This window comes from Dasypus novemcinctus, chromosome 6, assembly GCF_030445035.2.
Source record: "Dasypus novemcinctus isolate mDasNov1 chromosome 6, mDasNov1.1.hap2, whole genome shotgun sequence".
NCBI classification, from domain to species: domain Eukaryota; kingdom Metazoa; phylum Chordata; class Mammalia; order Cingulata; family Dasypodidae; genus Dasypus; species Dasypus novemcinctus.
Window position 1 is genome coordinate 74827475 of NC_080678.1, and position 20678 is coordinate 74848152.

The window sequence follows — 20678 nt, forward strand, 5'->3', positions numbered from 1 at the left end:
GTTGTTTGTAAAAGTACCCTCCTGAATTGTAATATGTATAAGTGAAGGAGAGTGGTAATAAAAGGTTACACATAAAAACACATAGTTAGACAACCACGCTGAACACATGGTCAGCAACTCACTTAAACCTCTTTTTTTTTTTACCCCACCCAAGACACATACCACATATCATAAACACTATATGCAACACCAATCCTTATACTTTTATTGCTTTAAAATACATGTTTTAACTATCAGTTGAGCAAATTCTTAAATGCAATACAGAGTGATGTAAAATGAAGTGAAAATAAAGTACTGTTTCAAATAATTCTATATAACAACAAAAGAAACCCAGTGTTACATGCTAAAGTAATTCAGTTGAAGGCATAATGATATTCATCAATTCAGTTAAGTACAAAAGGCATGCAGAATCTCAAAGATGGGATATTTATAGGGCTTCTACCTCACTGTCATGGAGGTATTAAAGAGTTATTTCTATTGCTGGATAAATAATTCATTTTTATTGATTGTTGAACTTGGTTTTTAGGGTATGGACCAGGAAAAATCCACAAGTGCTTTTGCTGAAACATATCTATAGCCAAATTATAAAACCACTTTGAATTAGCCATGACTGTAATAAGTGATTCACTCAGCTCCACTCTGCCTTCTGCATGGCTGGGTAAGATGTACAAGCCAGATGGTGTGAAACACCTCAAATGCCACAAACCTTAAGTTCTCAAGATAATGTTGCAATAACCGTAACTATTATCGATTGCTTAAATTTACTTCATCCCAGACTATCTTAGCTTAAATCTGCCTTCACCCTGAATTATGATGTGCATATTATCTTAGTGCAGAGATATCACTAAGTTTAAGCTGTCAAAGGTGTTGCTTGTAAAAGTACAAAAGTAAGTGCTTTTGTTATTGTTTGCAAAGTCACTAAGGAATTATAAAAAAAAACAAAAACAAAATGGAAAGCAGGGCATCTGGAAATATTTCACTGGAAGCTATAATTCATATTTAATAGCCCAACTTGCCCAAGCAAATTTTGTTTTAAGCCCCAACTATTAGGTACTAAATTGGGCATAACATATGTCTACTTCTGTTTTCAGGGACTTGTTAGTCACGGATGTGGAGGAGAAATGATTATGCTGTCATTTAGATCCAAGAAAATTTTCTTTGGAGGGACTGTACCATGTAAGAAAAAAACATTCAAAACTAATAAGAAGCATAACCAACTCTACAAGACAGTGTCTGAAACTCTCATATTTATATCCCTATGGACACATTGTATACCAACACATAAAACTAGAGAGCTATAATAGTATAAGTTCTTGCAAAATGGAACACAATCACTATAATACTTTTTAAAATTAATTTTATGTATAAAGTCTCAGGAAATAGGAAAGTTGTTTAACTTTGAGCATGAATTTATATTTTATATCTGTCCCTTTACTTTTTTAACACTTTAGACTAAATCTGGTGTAATGAGCCCAGGTCAAAGAAGCCCAATAGTCTAAGTTAGATTCTCAATGGATATCACAGAGAGCTTCAGATGATTTTCAAAGATAGAAAACTGATGTGACATGCTGAGGGTAGGCCTGGGAATGCATAACGCAAGGCAGCCTGAATAGGAAAATGAGGTATCTTCAGACTTTGAACCACTGACACAACTATTGAAAAGGGCTGTAAAATGTTTAAAGACAAGCTACAGACCTACAAAACCAAATAACCAGAGGTGAAATGAGTATCCTTCTTGAAAATGCCAAGGAAAGAAAACTTTAGAACTAGCAAATATCTCAGTTGAAATGAAAACACACTATCATTTAAGTGGCTTTTGTGTATGCCCTGAATTGTAGATACTTCTAGAGATTATTATTAAAACTCTGGGCATATTTCACAGAGAATTTCCTTCTTGATAGCTTCCTTTTCCCATAGTTGAGGACAGGTACCATCATGACTGCCAGGAACTCAAGAATGAAAACCTTAAATAAACACATTCCCAGTTTGAGGAAGCATCTGTAGCTCTGTCACAAGAATGTTCAGCACATCATTTCACTCCCTCAGATAAGGAAGTCTATTCAGTAACATGGACCCAAGAATGAATCTGGCCTTCTGATGGATCTAAGAAGAGGAGCCAAGGGAAGTGAAGGATGAAGATGACCTGTAGTCAGGCAAATACTGTGCACACTTGTGACCTCCTTAAAGAAGAGGATATAGGTTTGCTATCATTTGGATGAGTTTGAAATACAGGGAAAGTTTAGTTTATTTTAATAACCCTTGGCAGACAAATTTTCCTGAGAACTGTAACTATAAACACGCAAATTCACATTAGCAGTAAAAGAGGAAAGAAATTGTACCAGCAAATGTTTTTCACCAACTAATGCTGAAGATGAGACAAATCAGGCAGGCATTCCCATTGAAGTTTCTCCGCACCATGGTAATAATTTGGCAAGGGTTGTCATCTTCAGGTCACAGAGATAAAATATTTACTCCTTATATTCCTGCTACTCTTTATTCAGTTAAGAAGTGAGAGAGTGAAGTAATTACTTATGTACCTGCCTTTTATGTTTTGTTTTATGTAGGATTTGGATGAATATGATTTTTTAAAAACATTTAAACAGGAAGCCAGCCAGCATTTGAAATGTGTGTATCATTTTCCACTGACAAATTCAATCCCAATATCCAGGAAGTTTGGATAGATTTATGGTCAAAATTTCAGACTCTGAAGTACAACAATTTTATTAAATCCAGTGAAACTTGAGCAAAATTCTTACCCTAATTAACTTTCCTCATCTATGGAATGGAGCTCATAATATCTGTCTCATAGTGTTTTTGAGAGGATTAAATAAAATAATAGCATTTAATGCAGAGCTGGCACGAAGAACTTCTCAGGAGATCAAGGCTAATTATTATTTTTTTACCTGGAGTATTCTAAGAACCTAGAGTAGTGTCAACAACATCATAGTTGCTCAATAAATAGTTGTTGAATATATGAATTTATGATTTTTCTGATTGACTCTAATATTGGGGAGGTTTTCACCCAGATGAATTAATTCAACCAGCTGGAAAATGACTGAATCTCTGTTTCTCACCCTGTAAACCAAATCACCATTTTATCTTCAAAGTTAATTTAATTCTTCCTCCAACCTTCAACATGATTTCACCCAAACCACCAAAGATATGTTCCTGCAATACTATTCTTAAAAAGGAGCATGCTGAATCTTCATAGACCAAAAACCTCTTGCTCTCTCTGGGTACAAAAGTATCTGTTATCCATGTCTGCAACTTCCCTCTTATTCCCCCTCCTACTTCTAACACTTTCTTACACGTCCCTTTACCACTTCTCTGAATTTACTTATTTTTTTGCCTACTTGCCAATCTCATTTGGAAAGTCAATCCTAGTATTTTGTTCTCACAAACCAATGGGGACTACTGGATGCAGCCATGAAATATCTTCATCTTAGGTCATACATAGAGGGGTGCCCTCAGCCCCAAAGACCACCTATTCTCTAGAGATGGGATTGTGCTAAGGCATTTGGAGATGGTTTTCTTAATTAGTATTATTTTCTTTTGAGCTGTTCAAGAATGGATCCTGTCTACTCCGGTTAGGGGAAGTATTCACATTTAAAATGACTAATGTTGGAAATTATTCTTTCTTTGGCTTTAATAGAAAAGTCTTCCTTGTTCATATGAGCTGGTTAAAAATGGAAAAAGATCTTATTTAAAAGTGACAATTTTTCTTCTCCCTGTATTTTTCAGAGGTCTTAGTTTTGTTAACAACTTTTGATTAGGACACCCTCAGTTGCATACCTCTAATTTTAATAACATTCACATTTTCTTTCATAATTAAACCCAAAGGATTGAAATGAAAACTCTTAAACTACTTTATATGTAGGCACTTTCTTCATTTGACCTGGCTTGTTGATTTGGTGGTGATATGTAAAGAACTAATACTAAAGGTATGATCATGTCATGGAAAGAGGGTCATGAAGCAAAAATTGCTACAGAGTTTTCATAGAAATATGTTATTTCCTGGTATTGAAAGCAATAACATCTTAGAATTTTGATAATTTCCCTTCTTTACTTATTAAAAAACTTATTAAAATAATATGCAAGTTATAATCTCTTTAACTGTATGCCCTAAATTTTCTGATCCCCCAAAAAAATATTCCTGACATTGCAAACAGAAAAATGGCTATTTGATTCCTAAGTATGCCATAGGCAGATTATTTTGGCAAAAGGTAGGCTGACCAAAGAAAATACAGATTCTGGTGCCTGTTTTCATGACCTAGAGAATTATTTACAATGACATCGACAGGCTGGTGATTCTATAATGAGTTCACAGAAAATGGATAGTTTCAACAGAAAAATCCCAAATCTCATTGTACAATTCTACAGAAATCTGTAGACATGGAAGCCACAACCTACAGCATGGAAATGTGTATTTAAAACCACAAAAGATTAAAGTGTTTGGGAATATAGAAAGAACTAAAGAATAATGCTGCTGGAAGGGTAATAAAAATTATATAAAACCCTACAGAATATATGAATCAATTTATACGTACATGATCGGTCAGGGATGGAAGAGAGATTTTTGGTGTATGGAATAAGAGGGAATTATTTGAGAAAATTGGCTGGAAAGGGCAGGCCTGAATGCACCATTCTGGTGGGAATCTGTGAGTAGCTAATAGAAGGATACTGAGCAAAGAGGTAGATCAGATGAGAAGTCCATTCTGAAAATGAAGTATAGGAAGCCACCGGAGACATTTTCTCTGCTGTCACACATTATAGTTTTTTTCAGCCACTCATTATTAAACTTGAGGAACACTCTTTAGCGGTTTGAAAGAGCCGTCTTAGACCTTAATTTGAATTCTGCAATTTCAATTATCCTGCTGTACTATGACTTAGAAACTGATCCACTTTGATGTTGGTGTGCCAAGAATGCCAGACTGCAAGAATGGGACTCTCCGTGTAATTCTGGGGATGCTTATTTTGTTACAGAAGGAATTTTATGGGGCTAATACATGTTATATTGATACTGGTAGTTAAAGATTTGCAAAGATCAGAAGGCATGCTTATGAATATGAAGAATATATTCTATTTCTTTATACATTCATAGATTGAACTTATGTGTTAAGACAAACTCAAAAGGAGAATTAACAAATTTAGAAATTTAGTGTTTGAGCTTTTTCCTGAATCATTCATCAAATTGTGCCTAGAAACCCCATTAGGAAGAAACAAATATTTTAACCAACAATTTCCATTTGTGATAAGTAAAAGGGAGGGATTTATATTTCATATCTGACATGTTAGATGAAAATCTACCAGTTTTCCTAATTGGGAAGAATCTTTACTGGATTATGATTTATTGGATATTTTTTTAGTTACCTTTCTGATTCCAGCCAAAACTTTGACAGTGATGCTGGTGGCTAATCAGGAATGAAACTGTCCTTATAGGTGATATAAAGTACAAATGAATGACTTCCACTAGAAGAGAAAGGTGGTTTCTGTTTAGCAGGTTAAAAGGTATCATCAGAGGATATACCAGTACCTGTGATGTGATTTCTGAATGCAAATAAATGGTCCACTGAACTATCACCCTCATTAAGAAATTCCTGGTATTCCCCTAAAAAAGAAGGGCTTAAATATAAATATATCTGCAAAAGTCAAGCTTATTGATCAGATTCATTTATCCATGATTTATAATGTAAAATTTTGTAAATATTATTGGTGCTGCCAATTTTTTCCTCATGTATAAGCATCTATATTAGTAGGTTTCAATCCAACTGAATCCTGACTAATACTGCCCACTGCAGTTATTTACTCAGTAGACAGGTATCTTTCTCTTATCTATGCATCTTGTGTTTATTACACCTTTGATGACTACAGCAGACTTCACTAAGGGACATTTACTGAGTTAAACATTTTATTAGGTTGTGTTTAATTGTAGTCCCTTGCTTTAAACTAAACTGGAAATCTATCTACATTGGAGAACAGTCCCTGTTCATATCTTATTTAGGGTAAAGAGCTAGTTTTACTTTAAGTGATTGCTGTTATTCAGTAATTATAAAATTTCATGCTGTTTCTATTCTTTTAGGTATCTAATACTGCAGTCTAAATTCCAGCTTGTAGAAAGCTGGTGTAAGGTCAAATGAACACTAGCTTTTCTAAATAAGATTCTTGTGATTCTTGAGCATGTAACTTTAGGAGCTATGGTCTACAACCAGTAGTTAGGTGATTTAAAAAAAAAAAAATTTTCTCAACTAAATTATAAATTCATACTTGAACCTGAGAAAAGGATGTGTCATAAAGGGTGCTCTTGCAACTTCTACAAATAGAATAAAAATGTTAGAATTTCATCAAAAGATACTTGCTCTTTATATTCCTTAAAAAAACAAACTTGCTCATTGGCCTCAGTTGTCTAGATAGTTTCACCTGGATTACAAACTCTCTTGTAAATTTCCTCCTCTTTTGCAGAGTGATCTCTGTCAAGAATAATTGTTGTGCTCATCTTTAGTGCAAGCTAGGGATGAGCTTATTGCCTTCACTTCCTAGGAAGTTAATGCTCAGAGTCCAGGCAACTTTCCTTTGGAAGAAGGAAATAATGCATTACAATGAAAGAAAATTAACATTTTCTCCATAATTTATAATGATCTATTAAATACATCTTTTTTTATATTTTCTATTTCACTATCTTCCATACCATTTGTTCTAGGATTGAAATCCTCCCCACTCTCGAGATATCCTTTGTCCTAAAGTTATTTGCTTGGAAAAGGATGGAAGTGACCTACGATTTATTAAGAAATAATTATAAATTGAAAATTTTCGTGCTTTGTCGTTTTCTTTTAGAACAACCCTTGGAGAAAAATATTGTCATCCCCAGTTTTTACAGATGAGGAAACAAAAGCTCAATAAGATGATTACTTTCAAGTTCTATGAAGAATACAAGGCAGATTTAGGGTAAGAACCTAACTTTGTTGGAGTCCAAAGGCTATAATTTCCTACACTCCACTTGATAGTTTACTGGTTGCTTTTGGCAGGTCGGTGCCTTCTTGAAATATGCTGAATTCATTGAAAATTAATTCAAGTATCTGAGTTAGGTATTGATGTGTCCTCACAGTTCAAACCCCTGGGATGTCTAATTGATTGAGGGTGGTAACTGAGTCATCCCAGGACTTCTGGAAGGAGGATTTGCAGGAAGTGGAGGTTCCTAGGGAGGCTCAGCAGGCATGGAGCCTACAAGAATCCAGGAGGTTTGTCTAGGACAGAAACCAAGGTCAGGGTTGCAGCCAACTCATTTATCACAACTTTACATAGCATTCCTTATTGGTCAGTGAGGGAGAGCACTTTGATCCAGACAAAGAATTTGAAGAGCCACATAGGTTTTGGCTAGTTGCGTTTGCTCTCTGCTTCACAGCATAAAGGTGGTCCTTTTGTTCTGTGTGTTCTCATACACCCCTCCCAGTAGACATATACAATCAAGGAATAGACACTGATTTCTAAATTAAAAGCAAGGATTTTGTAGAAACAAATGACAATAGTTCTGCTTTTTCTTCTATACTTGGAGATTAATATACAACTTTTTTGTACAAAATCCCTTACATACATTTAAAGTTAATTCTTCAACCTCCCTGGCACTACCTGATATTACATGTAAGTTAAATTTTATATTTCTGCTTTTCCTTTCCTTTAACAGGGATGTTGCCCTTTTAATTATGATTAATTCTCTATTCTTTGGGAGTAGGATGTTAACGTATACCCTTCCTGGGAGGACAAAAAAAACATGTGCTTTTATCATTCACCCCCTTCTATCTTCTTCCCCAACTGCTGGGCAAAAAATTAAGTGGAGGAAGGACTGTTTTCCTTGATAGGGAATAAGAGAAGTTAATAAAGCAAGAGTCAGAAGATGGAAGTTTAATCTTGCATTTACTTCCTTTTCTTTAAATGAGAAATAATGTATGATGCTTACCTCAGTCTGTTGTAACAAGCCAACAAATATTAAAAATTAAAAAAATAACTTAGAAAACTTCTGTGTATTACCTCAAGGACAAGCTGTGATTGTTGTTATTTTACTATTAGCCAGATTAAAAGGCCTAACATCTGCCTTGAAAGAAAAATATGAAGCATTTCTCAAAAGCTCTATGCTAGTCTAGAAATAAATCAGCCTTGAGAAAATGCTAAATAAACAAGGTATTATGAAACATAGTCAAGGCACAACAGGGATGTGGGTAGTTATTTTGGATTCTCAAGCAAGACGTGAGGTACGAAGGCTTCTTGGATGGTTTCTAGGTCAATGGGGAGAATAGGAGGAACCTCTCAGAAGGTGCCCTCCCCTTGCTCTTTCTCTGTTCTTTATGCCATGGCCTCTCAGGCCAGAGCCTCAGGAGTCTGGGTGCAGCTACCACCACATTTGGCCAAGTTTGTTTTGGCCAAGTGGTTTCTTATATATAAGTACTGTGCTCCATCACCACTATTGTATTTGAGAAAACAACTGTGAATTGAAAGCAAAACTGAAGTTTAACTTCTCCAAAGAGCAAAGCAAAATGACACTTTGAAAGAGAAAAAGAGAAAGGGAAAAAATGGTCTAGACTCTGAAACTATTATGAAGTCCATTATGAACTCACCCAGGGTTGAGCACAGTGACTAGAGTTATAAAATGATCCCTGTGACTTTTATTTAAGTTAATGTTATTAAAATCACTCCAGCATCATTGCCATGACCTCTACTTCACAGTTCACTGATAAAATTTACAATTACATTTCATTTGTTTCCAAAAGGTTTTTCAAACTAGCCTTTTCCTTTCAATTACCTTTGCCCGCTGATACAAAAGGATTTTTAGAGTCATGTAGAACACCTTACACTTCCTCTGTATCTGGGATATAGTGAGGTGTCCCCACTTTCCAAATAGATGATAACTTCCTCCACATATATATTGATGGGCCTTTTTAAACCCAAAACTCAAAGTGCAGAACTGCTGAACACAATGGAACACTCAAAGACACATTTATGGCATCCAAACACATTGTAACCTTTACAGTGTTAATAAAGCCTTTTTTTAATAACAAAGGCTAGCCTTCAAAATCTTGTAAGTACCATCATTGTTTACACCTTGTTAGTTTCTTATGGCTGCTCGTCTAATCAGAAGATAAAAGATATGCATATCTAGAGACTGAAAGCTTTTTTCTTATAGTGGGACTCACATACTGCTGCCAAGTTAGATCAGGTAAATAAAGTATGGATATTACATAGGAAGATATTTTATAGTCTTTTGTTTAATTTGAAAACCAAGTCTGTGTTATAATTCAAAATGAAAAGTATACCTGAACTCTGCAGAAGAAGCAGACTTACTTCAGCCTCTTGTGTTTATTGGGTAATGAATATAGCACAGTCCCTGTGATGGGAAAGGCTGAATGACGCCTGAAGAATTAATTCATTCAACTGACATGTATTGGTTACCTATTGGGTGCTGGGCATAAAGAGATGAAAATGACATGGTCCCAAGGGTAAGTTTCTACATTAATTCATCCCCCCAAATTTTATGTTATTTGTGGATTAAACTCCAAACCTTAGTGAGCTTAAATAATTAATCAAGTGTAAAAATAAAGTGGTAGAGTTAGCCAGAATTTTGTAATATAGGCATTAGAGTAGAATAGTAGTTTCAGTAGACTTGTCTTCCTCTAAATTCACTCATGACTTGCACTGGGTGAATTTTTTTCTTTGCTGAGCTTCGTCTGACAGCAGCGTAGGCTTCTTCTGGCTTCTCTCTTTTAATCAAGGGCTTTTTTGCCGGAGCCCTCATTCTCCACATCACAACTGGGTGCCGGGGCCCAGCAGGACTCTGGATTCGGATGATTTTGGTTGAAGCAATGTAAGACATCTTTACTGTTTGCACTACAGCATTCATTAAATTTTTGGCTGCTTGGATCAGGGAAGTAACACTGTCCAACTGTAGGGGGAAAAAAAAGAGCTATTATTCAATAATGCAATCAGAAATGGAAAAGGATTTATTTTCATAGAAGCTGGAATGTGCCAACTTTCCTTTTACTTCAGAAATAAATGAGTTAACATTTTATCTATCTATGTTCGATGATCATCAATTTATCCATTTATTTTTAATCATTTAACTATTTATGCAATGTGTAAATAAAGCTACAGTCTATGTTCTAAGATGATATATTAATTAATTTCTCTTAGCTGTCAGTGAAATGGAGTCTACAAATTCTTCACTTTTCCAATCCATATATAATAACTTTAGGTTCAAATGTTCACTGGTCTCTTTGTAATGGATTTCCCTATTTCTAGGGGAGCCCTTTCTGTAAGCGACTCTACTTCCTCATGTTATATATAAGCCATATTATGTATAAGTAATTTTATTAAGGACAGCAGAAAGTTCCTCCCCTCAGGGAACTCGTAGTTTAAGATAAATATCAGACACACTGGAAGGTACACACATGCATGCGTAATATCTTCCTCTTTCACAAATATTTCCCAAAGCCTTTTCCATCTAAAGGAGTCTCACTTTTAAACATAGCCTTTATAATTGATCATAGAGTATGTTAAAGCAGAAAGAGCCGAAGTTTTTACAATAAAATAAAGTTGGGTTTAAATTTGAAGTCTGTCAGTTGGTAATTTGGGAAAATAATTAAACCATTTTTATCTTATTTACCAAATAGGAAAAGTACTTATTAAAGTAAAACAATATATGCTAAGAATCTAGTAGAGTGCCTGCCAAATGGTGGACTGTTATTAAATATCATGTCTTTGTTTCCTATAAAGACTTACATAATCACTTAGTGATAAAGATACATGGAGGAAATTACTGAAAGAATCTGCATGATTCTGTTTTTAATTATTATATTTTGGGGGCTGTTCACAAAAAAATCAGTATCAGTGGAAAATGGGTCATATTCCTAGAATCTTGCAAATTCCTTAAAGCTAAGCCAAATCAAGCCATTTTTCTACAACTAATGCTTTTTCCATTAGTTTAGCTTGGCAGATTGTCATCCACAGCCAACTCATACAGGAAGATGTGCCTCCACTGTCACCCCTCTGTGATGTGTGCTGTCAGGGTTGAGACTCAAACATTGGCTGTATAGTTACTAAAATCCATCAACAGCTGCCTGGCCTGAATACACTGCCTTTGCAGCTTGAGGAATCTCATCTTACATACAGAATAAATGAACGAAGGAAAGTAGTAAGCTGAGGTTATGTGCCTGGGGCAGTGGTCTAGCTGGTTGCTTCCTAGAATGAATATTTAATTAGATCAAATATATGCCAAACCTGAGAATCTTGAAAATTCAATACCAAAAATGTACATAATTTGAAAGGCAGCAATACTTAGTAACTACACAACTTTGGGTCTTTTTACTTGTTGAAACCAGAAATATATAACGTCTAGGCATGTGGCAGGGATGACAAAGGTTTTGCAAACATTAAGCAGAATTTCATAAAGCAAACATACATTTTGGAGGACACCTAGTGTTTCTGAATCTGTATACAAGTTTGAGGATCACTAGACATTGAATAGAATAATACACTTTGTTGTCATATTACTTTATGAATGGGTTTCAAGCTAAAATTTGTCCTTCAATAATTAGCAATTTTCATTAAAATCCTTTTGAAACCCACTTAGACTCTGAAGATGGTTTCCATAGGAAGAAACATATGATCCTCTTACATGAGAAACTGAATTTATAGAAATAATATTGAGGATCTTTGGCAATGTCCTTCCTTAAACATCCTGAAAAATTTTGGTTTACTCTGAGGGTTCTGAGCAATCACAAATTCTATCATGGAAGCATGACCTAGGGACCTGTTGTTACTCAAGATTTCAAGAGTGGCTTTAGCCTTTCCATCCTGAAACTTACATTTTCTTGTCTTCCTTTTCACTCTGTAATCTTTTCATATATATGGCTTATATTTATTTCATCTCCTTTGATTTTTTCCCATATGTGTGGTATCTATAAAGCAGTAGTCCATAAACGACGTTTAAATTCAATCCATGCCTCAAAATTCAGAAATCATCTTGTCTTCTTTCTTCACCAATTCAGAGAGCCATGCTTGTACCTTTATGATCTCTTATTCTGATTTCTGGCAAATCATTTCATTTTAGACTTCTAAATGACTATAGTAAAAATGTCTCCTCTAGGTGACTCAGATAAACCACAGGATAAATTATCTCTGTAGGAGATCATGATGACTTGTTTCCCAGGCAGATTAGGACAATTGCTGAGTGAATACTGTTATTTCATAAAGAAAGGTTTTAAGACATTCTAAGATGTTCTTTGAGGTCTGAGATATGAGTGCTAAGATGTATAACTCTTTGCTATTAGCCAAATTACAGCTCACACAAGTCAAAAGCAAAAACAAGCCAAACAAAATTTTGTCCAAGGTTCAAGAAGTGCTTCTTACTTAGTCATAAACAACTACTATAATTTAATGTCTGCAAACAATTATAAATCCTCTTCTTAGGTCAGCTTCATGATAAATCCTTCAAAGGAAAATTTCAATATAATCTGTTTGAAAGCAAAGACAATTTTGAGTCTTTGATTGCACCATCTTTGGGTTTGTGGTAAACTAATTAGACAAAATTGTCTGAGCTTCTCCCACTAATTTACCAGTGCAAAATAAGAATTGTAATTTAATCTATAAACGCAGTAGAGCAAGCCATAAGAATATGAAACTCAGGTCCAAAAATATTATTACTTTTGCAAATCACTGTCACCAACTGAAAATTCTAGGCAAATATAACTTAAATGTTTACCACAGAGTGAACTTTTCTCCCTAACATGTAGTAACTCCTGTCTAATTAAGATGAAAGCTCTTGATCAAGGAAGGGGTCAATTGGGTCCAAAAATGGCTTCTAAGTTCTTCAAACCTCCTAATGTTATATGCAATATTTGCATGCATAAACAAGGCCAAAACACCCCCTTTCCAGAAAATGGCACACATTTTAAATACTTTTCAAAGAGAACGTTGACCTAAATGAAAGATTATTGTCCTAGAAAAACTAATGTCTGCTCTCTCACCATAGTAAATAGGAAGATAGCCACCCTTCCTAAGTTGGCGACTTATGCGAATTCTATAAAAATGGAATGACTTCAAAATAACTGAACACATTGGTTTATTAATGTCATAATAAGATACTCAAAAACACAGATTGGTAGGTTTTTGCCTTATTTTTAAATATCTAAATGGATAAAAAACAATTTAAATTAGCCCTTTTGCCAACTGTGAAATGTAGTTTGAAGCAATCTAAAGCATGACCATCTAGAGTCCTGCCTGATATGGAAATTTAGAAATTTTATTGTAGTGTTTTTTCTGTGCTTTATGGTACATAAATCTGTGGTTTAAGTTAAGGAAAGGTATAATTTTAACCAGTTCTAAAAATGTTTTCAGACAAAAGTCTTGCTCATACTTAGAGACATTTCTCCAGTCCTTTGTTGCAGAGAAGGGGAAATTGAAAGAAAGTTTTTAACTGAAAGAAAAGATTCTCATTTATATTATGTTAGAGCTCCAGAAGGCCTTCTATTCTTCCTATACTACTCTAACTCTCATATTCTGGATACGTGTCCTTTATTACATATATGCTTTGCATGAGGTTCCTAAGACCAGGGAAAACTCACTACCATTGATGTGGATCTCATCTTGCACTGGGCTGTCAATCTCTTTCTACCTAAGGAAAGTATAGCTACAGAAGGCTATGAGCTGCATGTCAACGGCTGCTGCTAGAGTTCCTGCTGAAAGGAAGCCTTAAGCTGCCTGGAAAGATATGTTGCCTGCCCTATATAGCCTCCTGGGTAAACTGGTACTGGGGGCAGCCTGTGATATTCTTGTGAGTCTCAGTGTTTATCTGTACCCTAAAATCCCCTACATAAAAGCAATACTTGAAATGGACATGTGTGGAGTTTGGTTTCAAGAGTAAAAAAAAAAAACTGACTATAATTGCTAATATCTATTGTGTATATCCAATGTGCTGGCAATGTATATGTAATTAACACACATTTCTGCGAGGTAAAGTAGTACTATTATCTCCATTTTATAGATGAGGAAACAAAGGCATTGGAAGGTTTGAAAATTTGCTCAAGGTTATACCACTGGCAATTGTCCAGCAATTTGAATTTATATCAAGGTAGTTGATTCATGTACCTGGTACTCCTACCCATTACACAATCCTACCTTTAAGTAATATGCCACTTTCAATATGTGATTATTTTCAAACTTACATTGCTATAATATCTTATATTTTAAAACTGACTATTCAATAACTGCTTTCAGAAAGGTTACTCGTATTTTGGAAATGTATAGTGGTACTAGGAATTAAGAGAATATCTTGCTTTCCAAGTAATTTTGTGGGGATGGTGGTTTGAAAACATTTGTACTATATCACTTCCAAAATAGCACTGTTTTTGGAGTAACAGGTAAATTCTCAGTCATCCTGAAAAGCCCCAAACAATTTAAAGACATTTAGATTAAGACAATTTTCTTACAAAATATTTTTTATCTTAAAATCTAGATCTTAATAAACATATCCATAAGGCAAAGCAAAAACCATAAACAAACCATATTATAGCTTCTAGGAGATGGAAATACATACTTTTTTCATCTTTAAAATCTGTGACAGTATAAGTACAATCTTGATGCACCAAATTGTTTTCCTGGTTTTGAAATAAAATTATCAAATTATTTGCTGTGGTTTTACAATAGAAATGTGGACTTAGTCCCTTACCCCTGAAGTTTCTTTTTAACTCTTAAATATTTTAAAGTACTCAGACTATTTGGAAATGAGTTTAGTGAGGCAATGTCAAAGGGCATTTTATATATATATTGGCAGAAAACAAGTGACAGCATGAAATCACTTATTTCTAAAAAGATATACATTTGCAATCTCTCTTACCGAAAGGTGTCATTTGCATCTCTAGATTGATCTACTGATAACTTGATAACTGTATACCTAAGAAATATTTAAACACTTTTTAATGGAAAAATATGTAAAATAATTCATTATGTTTTTATGATCCACCCTCAACCTCTCTTGAGAACCTTATTTTATTCTGATACTTTCTGAAAGCATTCTTTTATTTTTTAACAGATTTTTACAAGAATGACCTGTATTGAATGATCATTCTCCCTTTTCAAATACATTAAAAATGCTAAACAGTCAATCTGGTGTTATAAGCAAATCAAACAGGTGGCTTTAATAAAGTTAGTAAAATGGAGTTGCATCTCCAAATTGAAATTGTCAAGTTTATAATTAAATTGAGAATAGTGACTCCCTCTTTAAATATAAAGAGTTATTTCATTGGGCCACTGATATGATTCATACACTAAATTTGTCTTTGACCACCTCCCTATGAGAACATGACAATAGAAAAGGACAACTTAAGTTGAAAGGGGGAACTTCAGTGGATGGAATAAAGAACTTTAATTCTACTGAGACAGCTAGGAATGAAATGAAATGTGACATTTATTCAGTTGTAATCTTGTCCTTTCAAAAAGCATTTTCAAGACTAATTTTTGTTTCTAAAGCCAAAAACAAAAGAAAATAATCATGAACATCATGCCAATTTAGGTTATGTTAGTAATAATAATGCTTAGCTGATATTCAACCATGCTGACTTAAAGGCAAATGCTTAGCTGTTGTATTAATTTTCTGTTTTAATTACAATCCAGGTACTGGTTACAAGGATTCAAAAAAACTAGTTTACTCTTTCCCAAGTAGAGTGGGCTGTTTGGTAAGGTTCTCTCAACATCAATGTTTTGACCTTGGCTTTCTCCTCCCCCACTCCCAGCATGAGTCAGAGCACTCTCTTCTCCATAGATATCCATAGACATCTCACAAGAATATTTAACAAGGCATCTTGACCTTTCTAGAAGAATAAGGCTGAGTAAGAAAACACCAGTCTTGGTCCTAGATTCTAAACTCATCTCTTGCATTACCTTAGGCAAGGAAAATTTGGACAGGGTAAAACTACAAGTAAAATGGTATCAGTTTCCCAACCCAGACTGGAACTTGGAGTATACTAACTTTCCCACATTCTTACTATTTCCCAATCTCTTTGAACTTCATTATTCTACCTTTTTAATCAGTCTATTAGAACTATTAAATATTTATTTGCTCGCTTGTTTTCTCTCCTATAAATTTCTAGCGGAACAGAATTATTCACATCCCCATTATTCATGAACAGGCAATTCTCCACTACTACTTTTAGAGAATCCCATCCTCATTGGGGAAATGGGTTTCTACATAAATTTATACTCACCAACTTGAAGCTAACAGAGACCCTTAGGTATCATTAGCCAATACTTGCATCCATTCTATACAAATACTGCTTCAAAACTCCACTCTCAACAAACTTCTGATACCTCAAATTCTTACTTTCACACTTTTACACTTTTACACTTAAACGTAAAATGAATAGCAAATGACAACAAAATAGAAACAAAAATAGAAATTGCAGAATGAAACATCTTTAATCTCTTTTCTTTATTCTTTTTATTTCTATAAATATAGAGGAGTTATTTCTTTTTCACTTTAAAACCAATACTTCTAACTGTATTCTTGGTTCGATGCCTTCTCTCCCATCTTGGAGACTTTGCACAATTAATAATTCCCTTCACCTAATATATCTTTATTCAATTTCCTTCTACTGGTCTTTGCACTTTTGTATTTTAACTGTTCATAAAATCCTATCTTAAAACAGCCAGACTTCTAGTAAGGTTATTTATACTCCATGATGCTATTTTCCTCACTTTTCACTTATTTCTAAAGTAGTATGTCTCCTACTTTAACTAACTTGTGAGACCATAAACTTTTTTCAACATATATGTATTAAATATCATATATATTATATAATTAAATAGGTATTATATAATAATATATGTATATACTATAAGTAAAATATACTTCCTATTTAATATTATATATTAAATATATCATTCATATATAGTCTTGCCTCTAGTTTCTTTCATTCAAATCACATTTATAAGTCTCATTCATTCTCACTATTTTATAATCTTCTGTTGTATAAAATCGTCATAGTTTATCCATTCTACTCTTGATGGACTGCTTGTTTTATATGGACCTATGTTATTTTTAAAAAATTTATTCTAGTAACATATATGCAACCTCAAATTTCCCCCTTTAAACCATATTAAAATAAATAATCCAGTGGTGTTAATTACATTCACATCACTGTGCTACAATTACCACCATCCATTACCAAAACAGAATCCCTATACAAATTAAGCATTAGCTCCGCATTTCCTTTCTTTCACACCAGCCCCTGGAAATCTACATTCTAATTTGATGCTATAATTTTCTTATACTTCAGATCAGTGACATCATACATCACAAAACATTTTGTCCTCTTGTGTCTGGCTTATTTTTAATCAATATGATGACTTCAAGTTTCAATCACATTGTTGCATGTATCAGAACTTTGTTCCTCTTTGTGGCTGAATAATATTTTATTGTATGTATATATTATATTTTATTTACCCATTTCTCTATTGATGGGCACTTTGTTGCTTTCATCTTTTTGCAATTGTGAATAATGCCACTATGAACATAAACATGAAAATATCTGTTCCAGTCCTTGCTTTAGAGAGTATATCTAGAAATGGGATTGTTGAATCTTATGGTAATTCTATCCGTAGTAACTTTCTGAGGAACCACTGAACTTTTTTTCCACAGCAGCTATTTCACATTCCCACGAACAATATAAATGTTCCTATTTCCCCACATCTCTCCAACATTTGTTATTTTCTGTTTTAATAGTAGAGATTTTAATGTGTATGAAATTGTATCTTACTGAGATTTTGATTTGCATTTCTCTAATGGCTAATGATGTTGAGCATCTTTTCATGATCTTTCTGACCATTTGTATATCTTTTATGGAGAAATGTCTACTCAATTTTTTGGCCCATTTTTAAATTGAGTTGGTCAGCTTTTTGTTATTGAGTTGTGGAATTTCTTCGTATATTCTGTATAATAAACGTAAGCTCCTATGTGGTTTTCAAGTATTTTCTTCCATTCTATAGGTTCTCTTTTTTACTTTCCTGATAAAGTCCTTTGATGCAGAAAAAGGTTTTAATTTTGATGAAGTCCCATTTTTCTGTTTTTTTCTTTTGTTGCTCATTATTTTGGTGTAGTCTAAGAAACCAAGCAAGATCCTGGCAATGGTTTTCAATATTTTCTCCTGTAAGCTTTAAAGTTTTGGCTCTTATATTTAGGTCTTTGCCTCTTTGTCAAAAATCAATTGGCCATAGACGTGAGCATGTATTTCAGAACTCTCAATCAAATTTCACTGTTTAATACCTTTGTCCTTGTACCAGTGCCAAGCTGTTTTGATTATTACAGCTTTGTGATGAGTTTTAAAATTCGGAAATGTGAGTCCTCCAAGGCAGTTTTTCAAGATTGTTTTAGCTTTTTAGAATCTCTCATCTTTCTGTATACATTTAATAATTGGCTTTTCCTTTTCCGCAAAGAAGACTGTTGAAATTCTGATTTGGATTGCAATCAATCTGTAAATTGCTTGGGATAGAATAGATATCTTAATGATATTTAGTCTTTACCAATCCATGAACACTGAATTACCTTCCATGTATTTAGGTCTTCTGTGATTAGTTTTAGAAAGATTTTGTAGTTTTCCTTTACATCCTTGGTTACACATATTCATAGATATTTGACTCTTTTAGTTGCTATTGTAAATGAAATTTATTTCTTTATTTGCTCACTACTAATGTACCAAAACACTGCTAATATTTGCATGTTGAACTTGTATACCCACCACTTTGCTGTATTCCCTTATTTAGTCCAGTATTTTCTTGAGGACTTTTCAGGATTTTCTGTTTATAAGATCATTTCTTCTGCAAATAGAGAATGTTTTAATCTTCCTTTTCAATTTGGATGTCTTATATTTCTTTTTCTTGCCTAATTGCTCTAACTAGAATTTCCAGTACAATATTGATTAACAGTGATGACCGTGAGCATCCTTTCCTTTTTCCAGATCTTAGTGGAAATGCTCTCAATCTATCACTATGGGGTAGGGTGTTAGCTGTGAGTTTTTAATATATTCTCTTTATCATGTTGAGGGTGTTTCCTTCGATTCCTAGTTTTCTGGGTGTTTTATTAAGAAGTGATACTGGAATTTTTTCAAGTGTCTTTTCTGCATCAATTAATATGAGCATTTGTTTTTCTCTTTTCATTTTATTAATATGGTGTATAACAGTAATTGATTTTCTTATGTTGAACCCTCCTGTGAAAAGTTACACTTGTTCATGATGTATATTTAATGTGATGCTGGATAAATTTTGCTCATATTTTGTTGGTGATTTTTGCATCTATATTCATTAATGATGTTGGTCTGTAATTTTCTTTCTTTGTATTATTCTTATTTGGCTGCAGTATTAGGATAATTTTGCCTCAAAGAATAAGGTAGGGAGTATTCCTTCCTCTTCAGTTTTTTGGAAGAGTGTGAGTATTACTGATGTTAATTACACTTGAAATGTTTGGTAAATTCACCAGTAAAACCAGATAGTCCTTGACTTTTCTTTGTTGGGAGGTTTTTGATAACTGATTCAATGTCTTTATTTGTTATTAGTCTGTTGAGAGCTTCTATTTCTTCTTGATTCAGGGCAGCTAGTTTGTGTGATTCTAGGAATTGATCCATTATATCTAGATTATCTAATTTTGTTGGTGAACAGTTGCTCATAGTATCCTCTTGAACTCCCTTTTATTTCTGTGGGGTATTAAGTTATCCCTTTCATTTCTGATTTTAGTTTTGCATCCTCTTTTTTGTCAGTTTAGCTAAATATTTGTCATTTTATTGATCTTTTCAAAAACCCATTTTTTGTATCATTGATTCTCTCTACTGTTTTTAAATTATCTATTTCATTTATCTGCTCTATTTGTCATTTTCTTCCTTCTGCTCGCTTTGGATTGTTCTTCTTTTTCTAGATATTTCAGTTGTAAGGTTAGGTCTCTGATTAGAGAATTTTCTTCTTTTTTAATGTAAGCATAAAGAGCTATTAATTTACCTCTCAGCACTGCCTTTACTGTTTCCCGTAAGTTTTGGTATGTTGTGTTTTCATTTTCATTTGCCTCAAGATATGTCTTAATTTCCCTTATGAATATTCTTTGACCATTGATTATTAAAGAGCCCATTGTTTAATTTTGACATATTTGGGAATTCTACAATTCTGTTATTTATAGCTTCATTCCATTGTAGTTAGAAGAGATACTTTGTATAATTTCATTTTTTAAAATTTTCTGTGACTTGTTGTGACATCACATGTGATCATGAAGACTAATCCATGTGCACTAGAGAAGAATATGTATTCTGCTGCCATTGGGTGACATATTCTACATATGTCTGTTAAACCTAGTAGATTTATAGTATTGTTCAAGTCTCCTATTTTATTTATTGATCTTCTTTCTAGATGTTCTATCCATTACTGAAATTGAAGTATTAGTATCTCCTACTATTAATATAGAACTGAATATTTCTCTCTTCAAATCTGTGAAGATTTGCTTTATATCTGGAGTTCTGCCAATAGATGCATATATATTTATAAATGTCTTCAGGTTGAATTGACAACTTTATCACTATATAATAACATATTTTGTCTCATAACAGTTTTTTACTAAAGTCTAGTCTAGCTGATATTAGTATAGCTACCCCAGGTATTTTTGG

General features: G+C 33.7%; 1 protein-coding gene across 4 annotated transcripts in view; it reads right to left on the reverse strand.

Moving 5' to 3' along the window:
- Positions 1-182: 182 nt before the first annotated feature.
- The window catches only part of CTNNA3 (catenin alpha 3), a 1802485-nt gene continuing 1781989 nt past the window's right edge, over positions 183-20678 (reverse strand). For all 4 annotated transcript variants that reach the window (XM_012529825.3, XM_071215825.1, XM_058298912.2 and 1 more), the window contains one exon: positions 183-9928. In XM_012529825.3, the coding sequence (XP_012385279.2) occupies positions 9641-9928 (288 nt within the window). In that variant the 3' untranslated portion in view covers positions 183-9640. The remainder of the gene's footprint in view (positions 9929-20678) is intronic.